The 24962-nt window shown below is 58.4% G+C and overlaps 1 protein-coding gene across 3 annotated transcripts in view; it reads left to right on the forward strand.

The window, feature by feature from the left end:
• Window positions 1-24139, forward strand: part of ZC3H7B (zinc finger CCCH-type containing 7B) — a 50366-nt gene extending 26227 nt beyond the window's left edge. For 2 of the 3 annotated variants that reach the window (XM_073213925.1, XM_037006883.2), the window contains 16 exons: window positions 4969-5011; window positions 5521-5711; window positions 6109-6445; window positions 7214-7272; window positions 7987-8086; window positions 10517-10678; window positions 11820-12025; window positions 12926-13026; window positions 13884-14065; window positions 16237-16322; window positions 19593-19726; window positions 19874-19979; window positions 20122-20230; window positions 20412-20545; window positions 20636-20799; window positions 21154-24139. In XM_073213925.1, the coding sequence (XP_073070026.1) occupies window positions 4969-5011; window positions 5521-5711; window positions 6109-6445; window positions 7214-7272; window positions 7987-8086; window positions 10517-10678; window positions 11820-12025; window positions 12926-13026; window positions 13884-14065; window positions 16237-16322; window positions 19593-19726; window positions 19874-19979; window positions 20122-20230; window positions 20412-20545; window positions 20636-20799; window positions 21154-21400 (2361 nt within the window). In that variant the 3' untranslated portion in view covers window positions 21401-24139. The remainder of the gene's footprint in view (window positions 1-4968; window positions 5012-5520; window positions 5712-6108; window positions 6446-7213; window positions 7273-7986; window positions 8087-10516; window positions 10679-11819; window positions 12026-12925; window positions 13027-13883; window positions 14066-16236; window positions 16323-19592; window positions 19727-19873; window positions 19980-20121; window positions 20231-20411; window positions 20546-20635; window positions 20800-21153) is intronic. The other variant, XM_037006885.2, reaches the window with a different exon arrangement.
• The last annotated feature ends 823 nt before the right edge of the window (window positions 24140-24962 follow it).

Genomic DNA, 24962 nt, shown 5'->3' on the forward strand with positions numbered 1-24962 from the left:
ACTTTTCACTTTCCAAGGCCCAGCTCAAGTACCCACCCTGACTGGTGGGGGGCCCTTCCTGGGATGCCCTGCCCAAGTGACCTGCTGGGGTGATGCACAGAAGTGGGGGGAGAGCTCAGACCTAGGACCCTCCCAAATAAGAGCCCACCCTGCCCCTTGCTGGTTGTGTCCCTGGGCAGGTCTTTTGCCTTGGAACCTCAGCTTCTGAATCTGTGAGACAGGGGTGTTTTACCCCTCAGATGGGGCGAGGGGAGAGCACGTTATACCCTGGGAAGTGTGGCGCCCAGACGGAGCCACAATGGGCAGTAACCGCTGGTACCGCAGCGTCATCCCAGGTTTTGGACTTCCCTATCCCCACGGCCTTGCACAACCTAGTGGGGCCTGGCTCCTCCCAGGGGTGGTGGCTGGGCCCAGCAAACGCTTTGGACTCTCCCACTGCCCACCAGACAGGAGCTGCTCAGGTGGACTTTGGGGCTTTGCAGAAGATGAGGGACAGTCTGTAAGATCACTGACAGAGCCTAGTGTCCTTCCTACTTCCTCATTGCACATGACAGGAGACTGGGGCACAGAGCTGGGGGGAACTTAGCCAATGTCACACAGCAAGGCAGCAATGGGCCTCCCTCCCTCCCTTCCTCCCTCCCTCCTATTATATTTTTTCATTCAGTCACTCAACAAACTCCCAGGGAGCCCTTCTCAGCAGGCAGAGCTGAGTCAGGCATGTCTTGGGGACCTCCTAGGTTGTGAAGGAGGAAGATTCAGTTCCATTTGTATAACATTCTTTGTGGTTTGTAGCCAGAAATTAACAGACCTGGCACATACCAGGTTCTCAAAAGAAAGAAAGAAATGAATGTCGTGCTCTGTTTGGGCTGCTATAATCACAAAATGCCATGTGCGACTTATAAACAACAGAAATTTATTTCTCACAGTTCTGGAGACTGGGAAGTCCAAGGTCAAGGTGCTGGCAAATTTGATATCTGGTGAGAGCCTGCTTCCTGTTTCCTAGATGGCACCTTCTGGCTGTAACCTCACATGGCAGAAGGGGCCAGGGGGCTCCCTGCAGCCTCTTTTATAAGGGCACTAATCCCAATAGTGAGGGCTCCATCCCCATCACCTAATCACCCCCCAAAGGCCACACTTCCCAGCACTACCACCTTGGGGGTTAGGATTTCAACACAGAACCTTAGTGGAGGGCCATAGCATTCAGACCATAGCAGTGAATGAACAAGTGAACAATCGCAAATAATATCACAACAATGCCTTGAGGGAGGTACCGTTCACCCCCTATTACAAAGGAGAAACTGAGGCCCAAGAAGCTGAGTAACTTGTCTGAGTTCACCCAGTACGTGCTGAGCACTGAACTTGGGGCTGAGTACATGGTGAACAAAACAAACGCAGCCCCTGCCCTCAGAGCTCAGGCTGGGGCAAATGCACACTAACCTGTTTCTGGTTATAAACCATGGGGACAGCCATAAGGGTGGAGTGTGGGGAGCCAAGGGCCACTGGGCCCAGGAGGCTTGATTTAGACCAGGCATCAGGAGCCTTTAACCCAAGACCAAAAGGTTGAGGAGTAGGTAGGGCAGGGTGTGTGGATAAAACAGCATTCCAGACGGAGGGGAGGTCCGTGCGGAGACCATAAGACTGGGAGGAGCTCAGAATGTTCCCGCCTGAACCGGGTGAGGCGTGGCAGGACCCCTGTGGGGCTGGCGCAGTAGGTGGAAGCTGGACCTCCTAGTCCCTGGTGGGGAGCAGGGTCTACGCATAACAGAATTGGGAAAGCAATGAAGGGGGATAACATCGATTCTACTCATTAATCCCAAAGATGTTTGTTGAGGTCTCCTATATGCCCAGCATAAAATCTACCCAAACACTGGGGATAAGGCAGAGGGAGAAACAGCCAAAGAGTCCCACCCTAGTAGAACTTACAGTCTGATTAGGGGAGAAAAAAAGTGATAAACAAAGATAAAACAGAAATTGATCAGTGCTGTGAGAAGGGTTTGGAGGTGCTGCCCTCCCCTCCCAGTCCCCATGAACACTGTTGCAATGAACTCTGACAGCCAGACAGAAAGACCTGGTGGGTCTTTCCCCAGCTTAGAAATCCTCGGTGGTTATTAAGGTATCTATTTAAAATAATGTTATTAATCAACATCTGGAGACTGTAGCCTGGCATTCAGACCCCTCCACAACCTGGGTCCAACCTCCCTCTCCATCCTCACCTCCTTTTCTTCATGCACCAGACAATGTGTGTGCCTATCTCCTCAGCTCTGCAATAAGCTCAGCCAAGAGCAGGGTCTGTGGGTCCCTCTGTTCTGTGCCCTGATATGCCACCACCTTGGAGTCAGACAGCATGGTCTCTGCTCTTTGGTGACCTGGGGAAAAATGACTTCTCCTTGAGCCTTGGGTGCCCCTCTGTACAAAGGAGATAATTGCTCAGGTCCCAGGTGGCTGCATGGATGAAATGCAAGCAGGCTTGGTTGGGCAGCTGGCAGCATGGTGCCCATGGCAGGGTGTGCTCACTCCCTTCCCATCCCAGCCCAGGTCACAAGTCTCTTCCAAGGGTCAGGGATGGAGGGCCCTGCCTCCAGGGTCCTCACGGGCCAGTGAGGAGGGTGCAGTGTACCAACCGCCCAACACAGCAAGCAGAGCTGCACTGGGCTGGCACGGCAGATGCTCAGCAGATACTCACTGAATTATGGAATGAGCATGGCCAAAGGGCCACGGCAAACGTGGGTTGAATACCTGGCTGCACAAGGGCCAGTCCTTGGTGTCTACCGAGTCTGCAGCTGGGGTCTGTGCCTCAGCCCCTGCCAAACCATTCACCCATCCTACAGTCTTGCTGGGGTCCCCACCCCATACACAGAGGCCAGGGTGGTTGCAGGGATGGGTGTCTGTGAGAAGCCCAAATAGAGCCGACTCCACAATGGAGAGGATCAGGTCAGGTCCTGCCTCAGAGCACCAACATGGTGCTCACCTGTGCACACGCACACTCCCACATCGACACACCACACACACAGTGGCCATGTGGGTGGGCAGGGCCCCAGCCAGATCCCCTGACCTTCTGTAGGCTATACACAGAGTGTGTGTGAGCCTGGCTGCTGGGATACCTGTAGGATTCTCCAGCGTGGGAGTCCTGGCCATTCAGCCAGGCAGTCCTTCCATGTGTGCGCCTAGTGGTAGAGCCTGGGAGCAGGCAGAGGTCCCGCAGGCGTGGTGTCTGTGTCAGCTGCCTCTTGGACACATGCAGAGCAGGACACGAGGAGCGCTGTGAGCTCTAGGAACAGAGGCTGTGGGGCAGCCTTGTTGGAGAGGCCTTCACAGAGCCCAGGCAGCAGGATTCGGGCCAGTGGATAGGAGGGAGCACCTCTCAAGGCCAGGCGAGCAGCTCGAGCAGAGGCCGAGAGCAGGGAGAGGGACGTGCGCACCCTGGACCCGCTGGTTCCAAAGAACCTGGGCTCTGCAGCTGGGTGTATTTTGATGTGGATCCTGAGCAGGCCCTTGCCTAAGGTGGCTGCCCAGCTGTCAGCGAGGTGCTAGAACCTCCATTCCGTGATGGTTGTGGGGTTACAGTGGGTCATACGTGGACGCTCCCAGCACAGCGTCTGCCAGAGAAGAGGCGCTCCATAAACCTTTGTTGCCAAATGAGTGTCACCAGCAGGAAGAGGCAGGGAGAAAAACCTAGAAAGATGGGCTGGCGCTGAGAAGGTGACTGGCCTATGGGGCCTGGGGAGCTGTGGGCAGCCCTGAGCAGAGAGGAGCCCAGCTGTCCCTAAGACGTTCACGTGGCACGTCTTTAACCCCTCAAACATCGTTATACTTACCATGAGAGTCATGGCTCTCTCATCCAGCGTGACAGCCTCAGCTTGTGCAGCTCATCTGTGATGGCCAGACACGCCTGGGAGATTGAAGTGCACATAATCTGCTGAGAACCCAGGGACATGAGAAGCAGGCGCGCTGTGCGGGTGGCAGTAGGGTGTGCGGGGACTGGGGGCTGGGGTCAGGGCAGGCTCCCAAGGCAGGCAGCCCCTCTGACCCATGAGCAGCAGCTTCTCCGGGCCGATGTCTCCTTTGTGCTGAGGACAGCTCCTTGCAGGGCACCTGGACCGAGGGCTGAACTTCACCGGGTGGGAAGGGTGGCCAGGCCTGGTGTGAGGCAGGGCACTGCCACCAATCCGGGACGGGATGGCTAACGATGGGGGTCTGGCCCTGCTGCCCTCTGTGGGGATGCAGGGGAGATGGTCACCCAGAGCCGTGGCAGGGAAGGAGCCCTTCAGCTGCATGAGCAGGACTCAGGAAAGGGAACGTGCCAGACTCATGGAAGGGACCACAGCTGAGGGTGGAGACGAGCCACGCAGGGGCCTGGGGGTGGGGCCAGGGAGGCTGGTGATGGGAACACCCAGTCTCCAGGGCCGCCCCCCCATGGCCTGGATTTAAGATTTGAGATTGCACATAAAGCACACAGAGCGCTTGCTGTGTGTGGGGCGCTGGCCTAAGCTCTGCACCGATGTCAGGTGGCCTCCTCCTTAATGCAGTCCTAGGAGGTAGGTGCTCTCATCACTTTACAGATACGGAGACAGGCCCAGAGAGGTAAGGCCGCAGCTCAGGCCCAGCTTCCCTTGTACAGGAGGAGGCCCACGGGTAGCAATGGGAATGCCACCTGGGCTGACTTGGCCTGGGACTGTAATGGGGGCTGTGGGGGAACACTGGGGATCAGGGAGTGGCAGTTTTGTCTTTGAGCTGCAAGCTACCCATGTGCGGCGAGGTGTGTGGAGGGCTCTGCAGAGCCCTCGCCACCAGCCCCAGGCTGTGGACTCCATCCCGTGCTGGGTGAGAAAACCAAGCTCGGGTTATATCCCTTCCCCTAAGGGCGCTCCTCTGAGAGGGTTAATGTCAGCGACAGTCTGGCCCTTGTGTCGGGCACCGTGGCCCTCCCAGCCCTCACCCACTGACCCTCCATGTCCTTCCTCTCCACAGGGAACTTCCGATGGATTGGGGTCCATAGATGACATCGAAACAGGTAACGTCGCTGATGGGATGGGTGGAGAGGGGGCCCAGGGACGTCTCAGCCCTCTCCCCAAAGAAAAACACTGGGTTCAGGAAAAGAGACCCCACCCGGAGGGGCAAACACTCTGCAGCCTGAGAGGGTGGGGCGGCCACCCAGCAGGGTCCCAGGTCAACAACTGGAGTCCACCTCTTCCCAGCCCTGCTTTCCCCTTCTCTTCCCCGCTGGCTTCCAGGAAGCGTCACATTTTTAAAGTGTCCCTTAGAGAAGGCATCACTTACCTCAGAGGATGGATATTCAGGCACTGAGCCAGGCCCATCAGGGAGGTGGAATAGGACTGAAGGGCCTGTCCTGCCCCACCTCAGCCTCCCTCACCAGGACTGAGCCTCCGCCAGCAGGGTCAGGCCAACGGGAAGGCAGTTACTGGCAGGAGCTAGGAAAGGAGGGAGGGTGTTGCTGGGACACGTCCCTGATTGCCACCAGCCAGGGCCCCCCGCGGCCACTGAGCCCACCCCCATCCGCAGACTGCTACGTGGACCTGCGAGGCTCCCCGGCCCCCCTCCCTTCTACTCCCACGATGCCACTGTTCCCTCACGTCCTGGACCTGCTGGCCCCCCTGGACAGCGGCAGAGCCGTCCCGAGCACTGAGAGCCTGGATGACTTCTCTGATGGGGACATCTTTGGGCCAGAGCTGGACACCCTTCTGGACTCACTGGTGAGCCATGCTGCTGCCTCCTTATGCTCCCCTGAACCCTTTTCCCTCCCAGGTACCCCATCACTTTATCCTCAGGTCACATGAGGGGCGAGAGAGGGTCCCATCTCTATGTTTTCAGTGCATCTAGAATCTGAGAATTCTAAGACTTACAGGGTTTAATTTGGGGGAAACAGAGGCCGTGGGAGGGAAAGGGGCCTGCTCAGGATAGAAACTGAAGCTGCGGGGTATGCAACCCGAAGGGACTGTGGGGACTGTACAGCCCCTGGACTGCACCCCACAGGACCAGTCAGGACGGGGGCATGGGGGTCAGCTTGCCTGGGACTCGCAGTGCCTGACTCTGCCCAGGCCTGGGTGGTCGAGCCCTCCTTTGACACCCGCTCTGTTCCGCACCTCGCAGTCTCTGGTCCAGGGTGGACTGCCTGGCAGCAGTGTGCCCAGCGAGTTGCCCCAGCTGATACCTGTGTTCCCGGGGGGTACCCCACTGCTGCCACCTGTGGTGGGTGGCTCCATACCTGTCTCCAGCCCACTGCCCCCTGCCTCCTTCGGCCTCGTCATGGACCCCTCCAAGAAGCTAGCTGCCTCTGTGCTGGATGCCCTCGATCCTCCAAGCTCTGCGCTGGACTCCTTGGACCTGCTGCCGTACTCGGACACCGGGCGGGATGCCCTTGACAGCTTTGGGTCGGCCTGTGGCTCTCTGGACAAGCCCAGCTCCTTCGCGGGTGAGCCCTGGACAGGCACGTTGATTCGCCACTCCCTTGACAGTTGGCTAGTGCTGGCCCGGGCTGGTCAGGGTCTCCCAGCTTGCAGTCTGGTGTTCCCTGCCCAGCCTCCCAGGCCCCAGGCCCTGGGATTGGCAGGCTGGTAGGATCCCACAGGGGTGTCCTGAGGCTGGGGGAGGGGCTGCAAGGCCATGGGCTCCTCCAGCACGACTCTGAACTGAGTGCCAGGGACCCAGAGAGGAAATAGACCTGTTTCAGACTTGTCTGATTCCTAGGCAGTCAGACCTAACCCAGAGAGCTCACAGCTGGGGGCATGCAAATGGGCTTTATTCAGCCTCCAGCCAAGGGAGACCTCCTGGAGGAGGTGGTGGCTGAGCGAAGTCTTGGAAGTCATTTGCCAGCAGAGAGAGCAAGATGACAGAGGCCTGCGAGACGGAGGGACTGGCTGAGCAACAGGGTAGTTGGCCAGAGGGGGAGGCGGGTTTAGGGCCTTGAAGACCTGAGTCTGGCCTCTGGGCCTATGAGTCAAGCGGAAGAGCCTGGGCTTTCTCCTGGGGGCAAGGAGGCTGTGGCAGGAGCCAGCACAGGGTGGACATGCTCAGGCTGGGATGCCCCTCCGTCCCTGGGCAGCAGCCATGGGGTAGGTCAGGGGACCAACACAAATAGGAGGATGTGTGGCTTGGACAGCTTCTCTGAATTCAAAATAATTAAGGGAAAGTCCTCGGAGGGCCCCTCATGCCCTCCAGAGCAGGGCAGGTGACCCCATGTGTTTTCCTTACCCAGAGGAAACCAGCTCACAGGACCATCGTCCCCCAAGCGGTGTTCAGAAACCTGCTCCCTCGGTGAGTGACATGCTGCGGATCAGTGGCCAGGCCCTCATGTGCTCCCAAGGGTAGAGGAAAGTGGAGTGTAAGCCCTCTGCATGGGATAAAGTGCTGCATCCCCTAAGGAGGGGCACCCCCAGAGCAGATGGGCCTGGTCCTTTCCAAGCCCTTCAAGATTAAACCTCATGTTGGGAGGCCTGGCTGCAGGCGGCACCCACCTTGTCTGACAGAGGAGGACATCAAGGCTCAGGCAGGGTCAAGGACCTTCCCTGGGTCAGTTGCACCCGTGGTCTTGGTTCAGCCAGGCCCTGAGTTTAGGAGAGCACTTGACCAGGAGTTTGGCAGCCTGTTGTCTGGCCTCCGTGGCCCTGGAGAAGTCATCTAACCTCTCTGAGCCTTGGAGGCTGGGGGTGGGGAATATAGCATGTACTTAGGCCCCGAGCAGGGCCACCCCTGTTCCTCTGCTTTCATATTACGCTTTCACTCCAGGACAGGTTCTAAGCCAAGATCACTGTCACCCACACAGCCCAAGAACCTATCTGGTCCTGATGTTTTGGATTCTTGGATCTTTTCCCCGGAGTTCCCTGGCTAGGAGGGTAGAGAAAGAAGGGAGGGTCCTGGGCTATAGTTCTGCTCTTGGGTGAGAGGGAGGGGTGTCACAGAGCTGCCTCACCTCTGGTGCCCAGGCTGGCCCCAGGGGCTCCAGCCGTCATCCAGTGCCTCCTGTCACAGCCAGAGCCCTCCATGCCCAACACTGCCTTGCTCATCAAGAACCCCTTGGCTGCCACCCACGAGTTCAAGCAGGCCTGCCAGCTCTGCTACCCCAGAACAGGTAATGTCACACTTCATACCCGACCCCTGTGCCCTGAGATGCTAGGGATCTCCGGAGCATAGAATCAAAGGATGATGATATCCTAGGGCACCAGTGAGAGAGAAGTGCGGGTGAACAGAAGTCCATTCAGGGATTTCAGGCAGACAGAGGGGTGACATGGGGGCTGGGAGCTTTCAGAACTGCTGGAAGCGCGCAGTTCCACGGGCTGGGGCTCAGGGGGCTGCTAGAACCTTGGCACCGTATCACAGCCACCCCACAGCCCAGAGGCCCATACCTGGCTGTGGAATGCGGAGCCAGCTGGTCGCTGTGAAAAGTACATCTGCCAGAGGAAAGCCCCCCTCACCCCACCTCTTGGTCCACCTCTTACCTGAGGGCATCTCACTTGGTGAATTCAAGCCATGCCTGGAACCCAAGTGGCAAAGGAGTCTGGGAAGTGTGGCTCCTAGGCTCCCGGCCTCCAAATCCAAGGGAGACGGTAGAAGCAATTCAGAACAGATGCCCAATGTGGGAAGGCAGTTTTCAGCGCATCTAGAATCTGAGACTTCTAAGACTTATGGGGTTTAATTTGCCAGAATCCCTTAGTTCTGAGGTTTAGAATGATACTCTCTTGGGATCCCAGGGTTAAAAATCTAAGCAGTCTAGAATGATTCTCCTCAGGGGTGTTGGAGGTGACAGAACCTTAGACATCATCTAGTTGCTGCCACCCACCCACTGCAGGACCTCTCCCTTCATCCCCCAACTCCTGTGTCACCCCTGCCCGAGTGTCACCCCTGGCAAAGTTCCCATGGACCTGCGGGGATGGGGAGCAAAGCGCTGTCTTGGTCGGTGGCTGTGCCCTTGAGGAAGTCCTTCCTCACACAGACTTCAGGCTTCCTCCCTGACCCGCATGCTGCTGACACAGCCAGGTTGCCTGGGGTCCCCACAAGCGCCGTTTCCTCTTGGTCTCTTTGGAGAGAGTCCCTAACCCTGTTGGGGGAAAGGAGGCCCTTGGTCAGAGGATCTGAGAGGACCCGGGAAGAGAAAAAGAATGAGGGGGAAATGCATCTGAGCAGTGCCATCCGAGGCAGGACAGGAGAGGGGTGGGCATTTGTTATGGCCTGCTCCCTGCCCCTGTCCCTGCTCCCTGCTCCCTGCCTCCCTCCCCCTGCTCCCTGCCCCCTGCTCCCTGCCCCTGTCCCCTGCTCCCTGCCCCTGTCCCCTGCTCCCTGCTCCCTGCCTCCCTGCTCCCTGCCCCCTGCTCCCTGCCCCTGTCCCCTGCTCCCTGCCCCCTGTCCCCTGCTCCCTGCCCCCTGCTCCCTGCCCCTGTCCCCTGCTCCCTGCCCCTGTCCCCTGCTCCTGTCCACTGCTCCCTGCTCCCTGCCCCTGCCCCCTGCTCCCTGCCCCGTCCCCTGCTCCCTGCTCCCTGCCCCCTGCTCCCTGCCCCTGCCCCCTGCTCCCTGCCCCTGTCCGCTGCTCCCTGCCCCCTGCTCCCTGCCCCTGTCCCCTGCTCCCTGCCCCTGTCCCCTGCTCCCTGCCCCTGTCCCCTGCTCCCTGCCCCCTGCTCCCTGCCCCTGCCCCCTGCTCCCTGCCCCTGTCCCCTGCTCCCTGCCCCTGCCCCCTGCTCCCTGCCCGTCCCCTGCTCCCTGCCCCTGTCCCCTGCTCCCTGCCCCTGTCCCCTGCTCCCTGCCCCCTGCCCCCTGCTCCCTGCCCCTGTCCCCTGCTCCCTGCCCCCAGCTCCCTGCCCCTGCCCCCTGTCCCCTGCTCCCTGCCCCTGTCCCCTGCTCCCTGTCCCCTGCTCCCTGCCCCTGTCCCCTGCTCCCTGCCCCTGTCCCCTGATCCCTGCTCCCTGCCCCCTGCTCCCTGTCCCCTGCTCCCTGCCCCTGCCCCCTGCTCCCTGCCCCTGTCCCCTGCTCCCTGCCCCTGTCCCCTGCTCCCTGCCTCCTGCCCCCTGCTCCCTGCCCCTGTCCCCTGCTCCCTGCCCCTGTCCCCTGCTCCCTGTCCCCTGCTCCCTGCCCCTGTCCCCTGCTCCCTGCCCCTGTCCCCTGCTCCCTGCCCCCTGCCCCCTGATCCCTGTCCCCTGCTCCCTGCCCCTGCCCCCTGCTTCCTGCCTCCCACCCTCTGCTCCCTGCCTCTCTCCCTGCCAGGCCTTCCCCTCATAGTTCATCCTAGGGAAACCTTGAAATGCTCAGGTTCACTGGAGAGTCAGGGTGGTGGTAGAAAGGGGGTGGGTGCCAAGGAGGGGCTCATTGGGAGCCCCCTTTTCACCTGGTGTCCCCTGTCTCCAGGAAGCCCATGGCAGGCAGGTGTGGCAGGAGTTGACAGGAGGCCCTGGTGAGGGAGGCAGGTGTTCAGGCAAGGCGGCTAATTCCCAGGGCTTGGGCCCATCAGCCTAAGCAGCTCTGCTTCCAGAATCACTGCCTGTCCACAGAATCACTGTCCCTGTACCCACAGGCCCCAAGGCGGGGGACTACACCTACCGCGAGGGACTTGAACACAAGTGCAAACGGGACATCCTGCTCGGCCGGCTCCGGAGCTCTGAGGACCAGACCTGGAAGCGGATCCGGCCCCGGCCCACCAAGACCAGCTTCGTGGGCTCCTACTACCTGTGCAAAGGTGGGTGTGCTGCCACAGGGCAGGCACCCACCGGGGCCCGGCTCTTCTCCTGCCTGACTGCTGCTCTGCCCGTCACTACAGGTAGACAGAGCAAGCGTGGTCCACGAGGATGAGTCCAGCACTAGAATGAGAACCTCCGTCCCTGAACAGCAATGTAGACAGGCAGGGACAGGCGGGACGTTACATTCGTTGGAGCTGGAGCCCCTACTGTGGCCTGTGCTCTCGGATGGAAGGATCAGACACGTCGTGGGGGGCTGGTTTCTGTTACTGCTACAGGGCCCCGCAGGGCTGTTGAAGGGATGCGGAGAACCTGTGTTTGGTGTTCAAGACTGGCACATTGTAAGGGCTTGATACGTATGAGCTTTTAAAGCTTTTTATGTCATCATTGTCCTCACACCTGGCTCGTGCCAATTGGTCCATATTTAAGGGACATTTTCACTTGCTTTCTTCATCCCGCACACAGCATCTGGTGTAGTCTACATGCAGTGCCGGAAAAGCCACACTGCTGTTAAGTACTTTATAGTGTCTCCCTTCTGTGCCCACCAAGGTGCATCCTCACAACTGGGTGAGGAAACTGAGGCTCTGGGAGCCCTGCCCAGGCTCTGCCTTGTTCCCTGACCCAGCCTGTGGCAGGAGCCCACCCGGGCCTTCTGGACCAGCTCATTGTCCTCCCCGTGGGACACTGAGGACATGTTGCTTCTTGGCCCAAACGCCACTGTCAGCCATCCCCTGGCCAGCGTGGATGAAGCCCAGATCCTAGGCCTGCAAGTCCCTTGACCATACATTGAACCTGACTCCTGCATACGCTGTGCCCTTTGTACTTGGTCATCCTGTGCCCCTGCTTCTGCAGGGCCTGGGTCTTAGGCAGCCCTGTGGGGTGGTGGGGCCGGAATGACTGCCGTGCTTCACCACTCCTCACCCAAAGGTGCAGGCGAAGAAGGGGCCTGGCCCAAGAGGGGCTCTTTCCCCAAACTGCCCAAAGGCCCCATGGTTGGCAGGCCACCACCCCACCACCCTACTGTGTTGGAGACAGGCCCAAGGCCCCCGGCGGACCGCACGCCCTGCCAGCCGCAGCAGTGCTCATGGGCGCTGTCGGCTGCACCCTGCCTAGCTGCCCGTGTGTCCTGTCGCCTCTTTGCAGACATGATTAACAAGCAGGACTGTAAGTACGGGGATAGCTGCACCTTCGCCTACCACCAGGAGGAGATCGACGTGTGGACCGAGGAGCGCAAGGGCACCCTCAACCGTGACCTGCTCTTTGACCCGCTGGGCGGCGTCAAGCGCGGCAGCCTCACCATCGCCAAGCTCCTTAAGGAGCACCAGGGCATCTTCACTTTCCTCTGTGAGGTACCCGCGCCCCCCTCCACGGTGTTGGCACAGATGGAGCTGGGGAAGGGGGCTCCTTGGTGTACTGCACTGTAGAAGGCCTGCCCTGGCGCCTTCTTCTGTGGGTTTTGGAGGCCTGACATAGGTCCTTGGGCTGTCAGAAAGCTAGGCACATAGGGCCTTTGTCATTCTAGAGCCCAGGTCTTATCCATCTGCCTCATTCCATTGGGTTAGAAACTGAGGCCAGAAAGAGATATGCACCCTGCCCTCCCCTTACGGCTCTCACAGGCTCGGCCCACTTCTCTGCCTGTATCCAGGCTGTGCCCTCTGCCTGGAGGGCCCTCCCTGGGCTTCTGCCTCTCAGACCCTCTGAGACTCAGCTCTGATCCCAGCAGCTCCACCAAGCTATTAATCAATCCTTCCCCAGAGCTGTCACAGAAGACCCTACTGGCCTCCTGTGTCCCCACCCAGTTGTAGCATAACGAGGGCAAGGACAGCGTCAGGCCCACCTGTGTGGAGTGAGAGCTCTGGGTCCAGGCTGCTGCCAGGGTTTGGTGCAGCTCAGCCCCACCCCATCCAGCATACAGCCAGCCCTTCCCTCCATCTCTTAGAGCAGATGGACTGCCTGCTCCCTCCCGGGAGCAGTCAGCCTGGGAATCACGCCACGACACTTTGCAAAGCACCTACAGTGTTGTTACATCCTTTCTGAGCTTCACAGTGAGCCTGCGGGGCAGAGCAGGTGTGGTTATCCCCCATTTACAGTTGAGAACACTAAGGTGCAGAGACATGGAGGGACCCCCTACCCCAGGCAGTAGGAGTGGTGGGACCAGAGAGGGGGCCAAGGTCCAGGTGGACCCGCGAGCTTGAAGCAGTGAGGCGGGGGCTTGCGGGGACCCAGTCTGTCCGTCCCTCCCTGGGCAGATCTGCTTCGACAGTAAACCCCGGATCATCAGCAAAGGCACCAAGGACTCTCCGTCTGTCTGCTCCAACCTGGCCGCCAAGCACAGCTTCTACAGCAACAAGTGAGTGGGGCCTCCAGTCCGGGCCCGCGGTGCAGGCGGGTGGACAGCTTCCCCCGGGGCAGGTCAGATGCCGGGAGCAGCTGAGGCCAGAGGGTGGGCCTAGGGTGTCAGGACAAGGGGCAGAATATGAGACTCAGGTTGAACATCTACCTTGAAAGGACACAACCACATTCATTGAGCATCTACTATATTCGTGCGGGGGGTGCCTTTGCAGAAGCCAGGCCCAGCACCCACCCTTGCTCCCTGACCCCTCTTGGCTCCGTGTGATGATGGAGCCTAGGCCCTCGTGGCAGACAGAGCTGGGTCCAAATCCCAGCCTTGGTCAATGGCCTGTTTTATGTGCTCTGGCCACTGTAACCCTTGGTTTCCTCATCTGTAAAATTGGCTTCCTCATCTGTAAAGATCTCAGTCTCCTAGGGTTGCTGTGAGGTAATCAAAATTCCTGGCCCAGAGGAGGTGCTCCACTGTTGTTCTTCTGGGTGCAGGACCAGCTTTGGAGCAGTGTGCTGGGGAACCAGATGGAAATGCCCCTTCTCCCAGCCACAGGCACCCCCTCATCCCAGCCTTGTAGCAGGGGTCTGGTGCCCTCCCCCTGGCACCTCCATCTTTGAGCTGGTCTGAGATTAAGGCCAGAAGAGGGGTACACAGCTGGGACTCAAACCCAGGACTGCCTGAGTATAAGACCCCCGCCTCTTACCTACTGTGTAATCGTGTCCTAGAAACTGTTAGTAGGGCAGGAGCACCTGGGGAGAAGCCTCTGCCCGCAGGCCTGCCAGCCTGGGGAGAGTAGCCCTCCCAGGAGCCCAGGAGTGGCCGGAGGCTGCACACTGCTTTGTGGTCCAACCCCTGCCCACCAGGTGCCTGGTGCACATCGTCCGCTCCACCTCCCTCAAGTACTCCAAGATCCGCCAGTTCCAGGAGCACTTCCAGTTCGACGTGTGCCGCCACGAGGTGCGCTATGGCTGCCTGCGGGAAGACAGCTGCCACTTTGCCCACAGCTTCATCGAGCTCAAGGTCTGGCTGCTGCAGCAGTACTCAGGTGAGATGCTGGTGGGCGCAGGCGTGGGAGCGGCGTGAGATGGGCTGCGGTGGGTGGGCCGCTGGCACAGGAGGTGGGGGCTTCCGGACTTGGCAGAGCAGTCCTGGGGGTGCGGGGGGTGCCTTTGCAGAAGCCAGGGCTTCCTAGCCATCACAAAGGAGCAAAGGCTATGCTTGTGGGGAGCTGCCAGGCTCCAAAGAACCTGGGTTCATCCCTATCCAGGCATTGCCAGGGGTACACGGTGGAGAAGGGAGAGGCGGGCAGAGCGGCCCCTGGGTGGTTGGCATCAGGTCACCTCCCCGTGAGCCTCCGCCAACTCCTCTGTGGAGTGGTGGCCATAACTTGTGCCTCAGTTGAAGAGATTCAGAGATACTCACTCACCGGCTCAGGTACAGGGGCTCATGGAGCGCCCGCTCTGTCAGGGCTTGAGGTCCTTGTTCCCAGAGGACACGTGGTGTCTGTAAGTGAAGGCAAGGCAGTCAGTATACCCCACACCTAGTGATATGTCCCGTACTCTGTCCGTGCTAGGATGTGCATGCTTTGCCCCACTGCATGTCCTGATTTAATCAGCAACTTGGAAATCTGTGTGTCTGACGATCCATGTTAGGAAGTTGCAGTTGATGACACAGGGTAGCTGAATTCCAGATGTGTGTTGGTGCAGTGAGGACAGCAGAGCAGAGCACTGGGTTGGAGAGGGACTCGGGGCGGGGCCCTTGGGGTAGGATGGCTGGGGAAGGCCTCTGAGGAGGTGGCATTTGAGCAAGGAGAGGCAGGGAGAGCACTCCAGGCAGGAGGAGCAAGGCTGGAGGCCCTGGTGTAGGGACAAGCTGGGGACAGAAAGACCGGCGGGGAGGGCTGGGCAGTTAATGCGTGGGGAGAGGTCAGAGATGAGGCCTGAGGGTCCACAGTGCCCTGAGCATGTCAAAGTCTCTGGGTAATACCTGGAAATAGTTGAAACTGTTCTAATTACCATATACAGGGTCTAGAGAATTTAAGTGGGTTGAGTTGTATGATCTGATCAGTACTTTAAAAAAGTCATTCTTTCTGCTGGGTGGAGAATAGAGGGTCAATGGCAGGTGGAGGGAGACCAGGGAGGTTGTGGCTCAGGCCAGGGTGGCAACAGTGGAGGTGGAGGAATGGTCAGATGCTGGGTGCATTTTGGTGGTAGAACCACCAGGAGTTGTTGATGGAGCAGATACAAAGTGAGACGAAGGGCAGTGTCCAAGTCAACTCCAGGGTCTTTGACCAGAGTGTCTGAGCAAAGGGAGGCCATGGGAGAGCAGGCCTGGGAGATCACATCAGGGCTGAGTGTGGGCTGGGGCAATCGGAGCTACCTGTTGGATCTCACGTGACCACGTCAGGCAGGCAGCCGGCTGTGGAAGCCTGGAAGTTCATGGGAGAGGTCTGGGCTGGAGATACACATTTGGCCATCATCAGCAGGAAAGCAGATGTCAAGTACAGTGCCTGGCGCCGAGTAAGCCCCTGATGACAAGTGGCAGCTGTGGAACAGTATCCATAGGACAGCGTCAAAAACAAAATCCATTCTGGGGATGGGACTAGAAGGCTCAAGGGGGTCGGGGGTCGGGGGGCAGGCTTCACGGAATAGGCTCCAAGCTCCATCTGGGAAGGTGGGCACAGGGTCAACAGTCACACTGGGAGGGTGTGGGCCGCCAGGCTCAGGTGTTTGCCCTTTGCTGACTGGCCGTGAAGCGCCTTGGCCCCTTGGTGAGGCTGGCTGGACCAGGCACCACTGGGCTAGAGGCTGTCAAGTGGGGATCAGGCCTGAGGCCTCATTGAGGGATGAGGGGGTCAAGGAAGGGTGCTGAGCATCTGGCCCAAGAGACAGGAACGCTGGCCTGGGGTCAGGGGTGTCCCCATGCCACATTGCAGAGCCAGCATCTTTCTCCTGCATTTTCCAATTCCTGGCCACATTTTGTTCTCTCAATCCCAATAAGGGCTCAGGGTAGGCTGCTGCCCCCAGTCCCAGAAGGATCAGCAGGCCCCGAGAGGATGAGCGGTTTGCCTGCGCCACACATCTTTTCCATGGCAGGGCCTGGTGCGGATGGGGCTCCTTCCCTGGACCTGGCAGGGGCCCGGCACCTCTCAGGACCTCTGCCCTTCTCCTCACTGAGCTCCTTCAGGGACGCCACGTCTCCTTCCACCTTCCCCAGGTATGACCCACGAAGACATTGTCCAGGAATCCAAGAAATACTGGCAGCAAATGGAGGCCCACACAGGGAAGGCCAGCAGCAGCTTGGTAAGACCCTGGTTTGGTGTTGGAGGTGGGATCATTACATCCCACTTGGGCATATTTTTAGATTTACCAGAAAATTGTAAGAATTGTACAAAGAATTAATGTACACCACCTTTTGGATTCCTCGGATGTTAATGTTTCACCACATTCCCCACTTACTTTGTCCTATGTATGTGTGTGTGTACACATGTATATATTTATATGCAGAAATATACACACTTTTTCCAAAACCATTTGAGAGTAAGTTGTAGACACGATGCCCCATCACCAGTAAATCCTTCAGAATGTATTTCCTAAAAGTAAGGACGCTCTGTTACATGATAACCACAGTATAATTTTCAACATCACAGAATTGACATTGATGTAATTGTTCTGATTATGGTTTACTATTATTCAGATTTTGGAATCGTCCCTAAATCCTGGGTGACAGGCTGAGTTCATTTATTGTGTCTCTGTGGCCTCTCTTGCCTAGAGCAGTTCGTCAGTGTCTTTCATGACACTGATATTTTCAAAGAGCCAGTTGCTCACAAAGGTCCACCCACTGGGATTGTCTGATGGTTCCTCAAACACAGAGGTGATGTTAATGTTCCTCTCAGTTTGCTCATTGGGAGGCACATATTCTTGGTTTGTCCCTTCGCTTGTGTTAACTTGATGGCTTGAACAAAGGTGGCTTTACACTATAAAAGTTTCTCTACTGGGAAGTTCTATTTGTCTACTTTGTAATTAATATCTTCTGGGGAGATGCCTTGAGGCCATGTAAATATCCTGGTAGTCCTCAGACTTGTCACCCACTGATCCCTTCCCTCTTGGTCCCCACCCTGGTCCTGAAGAAGTGAGCTGGGGCATTCTGGCATTTTCAGATGGGGAAACCGAGGCTCAGAGCATGCCAGGGGCACACTTAGTGGAGTAAATCCCAGGTTCTCTGACATCACATCTAGAGTTCTCTCCGCTCCCTCCCTACCCTGCACCACACCTGTCACCCCTGAGAGCTCCTCATCCGTCAAGTGGGGATCATTCTCCTGCCTGGCAGCTCTCAGGGTAGGTGTGAGGCTCGGGAAGCCGAGCAAGCTGCAGTGTGCTGAGACCCTGCTCTGCACAGGGCCCCTGTCTCCTGGTCCTCCCGTCACCCCCTGGGGGCAGGGCTCATCGTAACCTTGGATTATGGTAGGGACAGAAGGGGTGGTCTCAGGGCCCAGGAGATAACGAGTGTGAGGCAAGGCCTCCATGCCGTCCACCTGTGAAGGACAACCCCCTCACCGTGCCAGGCTCAGCTGCTGGTAAACTTGGGGGAGGCCCTCTTAAGGTGGGCCCAGAGTGGCAGTGAGCCAAGGAGCACAGCGGGCTGGCAGGCGTGGGGGGCCTGGGCCGGCCAGGGAGGCAGGGCTGCCCCTTGTTCCTCATCCTTTTTCTTTCCCATCCCACTCTGTCCCTTCCCTCTTCTGTCTGTCCCCTCCAGTCACCCCTCCTCTGTCCTCTCCTGTGCAGTCCTCTCTTCCCCTTCCCCTCCCCCACTGTGGCTTATTTTCGCTCCTAGCTTGGCTGGGAAGCAGTGAGGAGTTCAGCCTGGACCTGCAGCATAGTCACCTAAGCAAGAACACTAAGTACTCACCGGCCCCTCTGACCCCCCTCATCCTGCCCAAGGCTGCTGCCAGGGTCCCCAGGAATGGGTGCAAGCCCAGCTGCCTGCAGGGGCCACGGCAGGCTTCAACCCCCCTCTTGCTGCCAAGGGCCCCACCCTGCCCACCCAAGGTGCCATTCTGGGCCTGCTTAGGAATAGGGCTTCTATGCCAGGCCTGATCGCGACCCTGGCATGAGGCGTCTTGCTTGCCATCCCAGGACGGGGCCAGTGCACTGCAAGGGTTTAGACAGGACACCAGGCTAGAAGCTACTCTGGCCCAGTGCCCATGGTGCAGCTGTGCCATCCACAGAGAAGTATGAGCACCTACCTCATGGCAGGTTCCTGTCCTCAGGCCACTCAACCTGCAGATGGGTTAGTGACCTCTCTGAGCCTCTGCTTCTGCTGAAGTGGAACGATCTCACCTGCCCCCAGGGCTGTGGCAAGGAGCTGGTGAGACTGCAGTGTGCAAAGGGAAGCTCAGCGGATGGGCATGGCTGCCACGCCCCCTCTGGGCCCCTCCTAACTCACCTGCGAAATGGGTCCTCATACTTGGGAGAATCCGTGGAACACCTAGAAATCAATCATGGTGCAGATAAACCTCCAGCATGCTCTAGTACAGGCCGTGTGCCAGCTACTAAGGTGTGATTTTACCTCATTATTGGGATGGTATGTGTTATCCTGGGGCCAAGCCAGGCTGGGGGTTCCCAGCACCAGGCCAGAAATCAGTCGACACATAAGGACAGAGCCCCTTCCTGCTCCAGGGCAAGCTGGGCTGGGCAGGACTGGGGACACAGGCCACCCATGGTGGGGGACACGTACCCACCAGCCCAGAAGAGAGGGCTACCCAGAGGGAACCTCACATCTGAGGCTCCAGGCAGGACAGGGAGGCCCTAACTAAAAGGAGGGATAACAGATTGGCCAACATAGCGGGGTGAGGGGGTTGAAGGAGACAAGGCTGGTTTTCCTGCCTCTTGCCGCCCAGCCTGCCCCATGGGTGCAGAAGAGCAGGCTCTTCTGCCTGCAGAGGAAGGGCTGAGGCAGGGGACAGGGAATGAGCCTGGTGGGGACTGAGGGGGTCCAGGGCTGCCCAGAAGTCTGGGCCACCACCTGAGGCAGGCCCCTCCGCCCCTTCCCACCGTCTGCACCCTGCTCTCCACCAGGCCCAGCCCTCATAACTAGATGTGTTCATTAGCATGAGGCAGTTCGGGCACCGTGGGAGCTTGTAGGACGGGCAGCTGCCACGTAGGAGAGCTCCAGGGAAGGCTTCCAGAGGGAGGAGGTACTGGAGCTGAGTTTTGAAAGTTTCTAGAACAAGGCTGATAAAGAACAGGAAGGGCAGTCTAGGCAGAGGAACAGTCTGTGCAGGAGCTGGGAGGTCTGAGGTCAGGGAGACGCTGGCAGCTCCACGGAGCAGGCCCACGCGGACCAGCCAGATGAGGAGAAGGGCGTCCAATTGGAAGGCAGGGGCCCCATCCCAGCCCTGGCTCCCGTGCTGAGAACCCTGGAGTTAGGGGGTCATTTCTCACCAGCAAATGATAACATCCAGTCCATCCCGAGGCGCTGGGCAGCCCTCATGCTCCCGGAAGCCACCTGCCTCCCAGACCCCAGGGCCTCAGTTCTGCGCCTGTGGCTTCATAAGCTCCTTTCCCTGACAGGGTACCCCACGGACACACGGGCCCAGCACCTTTGACCTGCAGATGAAGTTTGTGTGTGGCCAGTGCTGGAGGAACGGGCAAGTGGTGGAACCCGACAAAGACCTCAAGTACTGCAGTGCCAAGGCCCGGCACTGGTGAGCCAGGCATGGCGTGGGCATGGGTGGGCAGAGTGGGGCCCACCAGAGCACCACGGGGAGGAAGCTGGGGCTCTCCTTAGAAGTCACACAGCCCAAGGCTCTGCTCTGAACCCTCTCCAACCAACCCCCTGCTCTGTCCTGCAGCTGGACCAAGGAACGGCGGGTCCTTCTGGTGATGTCCAAGGCCAAGAGGAAATGGGTGTCAGTGAGGCCACTGCCATCCATTCGAAACTTCCCACAGCAATACGACGTGAGTGCCGGGGGTAGGGCATGGGGTGGCAGTGGGACCTCAGACGTGGGGACTGTGGGGCCCTGGGACAGCTGGCCCGCTGGCTAGGGCAGTTACACAAGCCAGTGGGACTTAGCCAGCCCTCCCCATGCCCACTCCACAGCTCTGCATCCATGCGCAAAATGGCCGCAAGTGCCAGTATGTGGGCAACTGCTCCTTTGCACACAGCCCAGAGGAGAGGGACATGTGGACCTTCATGAAGGAGAACAAGAGTGAGTGGGCAGCCGGGCTAGGGGAGCTGGCCTGGGGGTTCCTCCTGGGTCAGTGCCCTCTCTGGGTCTTCTGTGGTGACTGGGCAGCCCAGCAGTAGGGGCCCCAGTCCAGCAGGGGCCATAGGGCAGAATGGATGGAGAACCCCTCTCACCAGGCACCCTGTCCCCTGTTTCCCACCAGTCCTAGACATGCAGCAGACCTATGACATGTGGCTGAAGAAACACAACCCAGGGAAGCCGGGGGAAGGGACCCCAATCAGTTCTCGGGAAGGGGAGAAACAGATCCAGATGCCCACAGACTACGCGGACATCATGGTAACAGCCCACGAGTGCTCAGCACCTGAGCGCCTGGGAAGGGGGTGGGGGCAGGGGTGGGGCGGTCTCCCACGGCAGCTGTACCCCCAGATGGGCTACCACTGCTGGCTCTGCGGCAAGAACAGCAACAGCAAGAAACAGTGGCAGCAGCATATCCAGTCTGAGAAGCACAAAGAGAAGGTCTTCACATCCGACAGCGACACCAGTGGCTGGGCCTACCGCTTCCCCATGGGCGAGTTCCGGCTCTGCGACAGGTGCCCGGGCACACGGGGGTGCTGGGCCCACAACCTGGAGGCCAAGGCTAGCTGGGCAAGCCTGGGCTTGGGGGTGCACACGGGGCAGCATGTCCCGGGGCAGCTGCTCCCAGGCATAAGGGCCACAGGGAGCCAGGCGGGGTGACTTTGGAGGGCTGGGCGCCTGCCTGCCCAGGTTCCCACTGGCAGTCCTGGGTCAGATCCGAGGGAAGGTCGGACGTGCTGGCTTTCACCAGGACCGAAGCTGCCTGGGAGAGGCTTGTCTAGGGGGAGGTTGAGCAGCCAGCCCAACGTCCAGCAGCTCGTGGTGGGCAGGGTGCAGGGTCTGGGCAGTGAGCCTCCTGCTGTCCACAGGCTCCAGAAGGGCAAGGCCTGCCCTGACGGGGACAAGTGCCGCTGCGCCCATGGGCAGGAGGAGCTCACCGAGTGGCTGGACCGGCGCGAGGTGCTGAAGCAGAAGCTGGCCAAGGCGCGCAAGGACATGCTTCTGTGCCCGCGGGATGACGACTTTGGCAAATACAACTTCCTGCTGCAAGAGAGCGGGGGCACCACTGGTGTCTCCCCAGAAGCCCCTGCTGCTTCCACTGTAACTGGGGAGTAAGGCCAGCTCCTGGCTGTGGGTAAAGTCCTAGGGTTGGGGAGTAGGGCTGGGGACAGAGGGCCTGATAGCAGGGTCAGGGCAAGCCAGGGCTGGGGGTTGGGGGCCGCCCTCGCCAGGCAGCCCCCGGCCCCCTAAGGCCCTATTCATCCTCTCTGCCCACCCTGCCCCAGTGTGCAGACCCAGGTGCACGTGCTGCAGCCCCAAGTGGTCCCAGGGTCCTCATCCTGCTGAAACCCTGGGCAGACCCTCCCCCACCCCCTCAGTTCTCATGATTGGTGAGGGAGGGGCTGGCTGACCCCTCCAGCTTCAGCCTATAGCTTTAACTTCTGTCTGCTCCTGAAGGGGGCCTGAAGCTCAGGGCTGGGGAGCCTGTGGTCCCCACTTGAATCTGCAGCAGGAAGGTCCCTCTCTTGCCCCACCCTCACCCACCCCCATCTCCTTGGGGGCAGATCAGGACACAGCAATGGGCAGGAGGCCCCAGTTAGCTTTAAATGCTCCCCCAGGATGGAGCTGGGGGCACTGTACTGGTCACTTACCTTCCGGGGCCTCAGTTTCCCCTCTTGTTGGAGTAGTGGAAGTTGGCTGAGCTATGTGATCCCTGGAGCCTGACTAAGGAGTCTGGCTCTCTCTAGTGAGGCCACCAGCCCAGCCCCTGCCCCTCATGGGCAACCGAATGTAGACTGTAGATCTCAGAGCCTTGAGAGATGACCCAGCCCAAACTCCCATTTTACAGATCAGAAAACTGAGGTCTAGAAAAGAGGAGTGATGCCCTGGCCCACAGGGTCTCCAGCCCATGGCATGAGGGAACTGGTGGGACACAAACTGGTCAAAAGACTCTGAGCACTTGTGAACTGGAGCCTCCAGGCTCTCAGTAGAGATGGGACGGCCTCCAAATCGGTGTACAGCTGGGGCCCCAGGGGCTGGGTAGGGAGGCGCAGGAGCTTGGTCTCATCAGTACCCTACAGAGGGAGAGTCCTTTCCTAGGGAGCATAGCAGCAAAGGTTACTTCTCCACGCCTGCCCGGAGAAAGGTGGTGACAGGAAGGCACCCATGGACTCAGGTTCTGCATGAAGTACTGGGAGGGTAGGGATCACCGAATACGTAGAGAAGGGAGACTTGACCTGGGGCACCATGGGCCACTCCCGGCTGGGACACAGCCCCTCTTGGGAACCCAGCATAGTCCTATCTCCCTCATTTGCTAGACCCAGACATACAATTATGACCATGTGTCCCAGCCCCTCCCTAACCGCTGGCCCTGCCAGTTGCCTGGGATCCCAGCTGACCTCAAGTCCCTGCTCCCACCCACCAAGCCCTCACCCATCCCTCTCGTCTGATGTGTCCATGTGCACCCCCTCCTCTCCATTCCACCCACTGTGGGCAGACCCAGCCTCCCCTGGTTCCCTAGACATTCCAGAATGTCCCACACCATTGGCACAAGGAGTGGGCCCCCTCCCCAGGAGGAACCAGGGACCAAGGCTGAAGTTGGGGGTGGGAGGGTGAGATGGAAAGAATGGAATCCCCCTTATTTCTCCTCCTGCAAGGATTGATAGTGCGTGAGGATGTATGATGGGCACCCCGGGCCGCAGAGAACCCTGTTCCTCTTGCCGCCTCTGCCCAACCTTTTCCCAGTAATTGTGGCATGCATCCCTTCCTTTCCCTGCCCCCTTCCCCCAGCAGGCCAGCACTGCAGAGTTTGGGTGCTGGTGGTGTGGCTGGAGGGGAGAAGAGACCACACCCAAGGTTGGGGCCGTGGCTGTGAATGTCAATGACACTTGTTTTCCCTGATCCATGGTGTTGCAGTCTGTTGTCACCAGCCTTGTTTTTAGTGTGTATATATGTCGCCCCCGTGATGCATATATACACAGGTATTAAATATATCGCTCTATATAATATTATATATGTGTGTGGTATCCAAGAAATCACTTCTAATGAGGGCTAAAGATAAAGAATTTGGCCAGAAAATGCAGCCATCCTGGTGTAATTAGGATGGATTTTCAGGGTTGTCAGGCTGTTTTCAAGGACTCAGGGCCTGGAGCCATGGGTCAGCGGTAATTTGGGCAGTAGGGGTAGAAGTGGCTCCTGCCTGGGCCCAGCTCTGTCTGACAGCCTCCAGACCACCCCAGCCTAGTGGGCAGAGAGCAGGGGTGCTCAGGGAAAGAAAATATTGGTGTTTGTCTCCCACCCAAAGGAATAGGATTGGAGTCCAGATTTTTCTCCAACCTGTTATCCACCCAAGGGCCACTGGAATCTGGGGCTCCCCATCCTGGCCAGAGTGGGATCTCCACAGAGTTGCAAAGAAACAAGCGGCAGAGAATGGGTGATGGAGAGAATCAGCAATATACACTTTGAATGAGGACAGTGATTATTTCAGTTGTGACCCTGCCTGGGAGGTTAGGAGAATTAAATCAGGGTCCTGTGCCCACTGCCAGCACAATGGGATGAGACATTACATGAACATGAGGTGAGGGGCAAGTGTCCCTCATGGAAATGTCCCTTTGGGGTGGGGCAAAAAGGGATGCTGCATTTCTCAGCTAGGCAGTAATCAATTTAATGGTCCTTTTAAAATGTCTGTGTATTAAAAATTTAGGAATACCACACTTTAATATTAAATATTCATGAGGTCTAGTATCTTGATAATAATGTAGATGTTTTAATAACGATTTTTGTCCTTCTTAAAATAAAATGAAAAACTTCTTTTAGCCTTTGTTCTGAAAATAAACATGCACTTTGACCTCTGTCCCCAAGGTGTTGTTCCTGTTCCTCTTGCCTGGCACTTGTGCCAGGGGCCTGGGCTTCTCTGGACTCATGAGGCACAGCTGGCTGGCTCTGCGCATGCCTCAAGGCAGACATTCCGAGGGGTGAGGGGCAGAAGATCTGTGTCCCTGTGTAAACAGGGAGACCCAGCTGACCCTGGCTCAGGCAGCACCTTGGCTGGCAGGGACAAGCTGTGCTCTGCGCAAGTGGCCCCAAGTAGCAACCCTCCACTGGCTCCTCTGCAGCCTGCCTGCTCACAGCCCTCTACATGCGGCTGTCCAGCAGTACCATGCATACTGCGGTAGGTCCCAAAGAGCTGGCTCTGTGCCCTTTCTGGGCATGGTTTTTTCAGAAACGTGAGGGCCCGTGCCATGCTTTGGAATATGATCCTTACTGCAACCCCAACTCTTCTGGGCCTAGGGGAGATCCAAGCCTCCTGGGCCCAGCTTTAAAATAAGAGAATACGTTAGATCAGGAATTCTCAGTCAGAGACATGTATCTGCGGGGATGGGCGGTACTTTTTCAAATCCCGTGGATTGTGCGTGATTGCAGGTGATGAAGTGGGTGGGGGAGCCCTGATGGGAGGGGCTGCACATATTCAAGAGCAGGCTCTCACCACGCAGCTTCAAGCCGCAGTGTGGAGTAGCCCAGGAACAGAGGTCCAAGGCCTCTGGACTCTGAGGACAGGGAATCATTAGGGCCAAGTATGCAGTAGAGGCTCAGATGATGGGTAAGAGAAGAAACTGGCCTGAGTGAGCACCCTTTGTGTGCCAGGCTCTGTGAGTGCAGCACGTCTGTTCACCACAAG

This window comes from Manis javanica, chromosome 10, assembly GCF_040802235.1.
Source record: "Manis javanica isolate MJ-LG chromosome 10, MJ_LKY, whole genome shotgun sequence".
NCBI classification, from domain to species: Eukaryota; Metazoa; Chordata; class Mammalia; order Pholidota; family Manidae; genus Manis; species Manis javanica.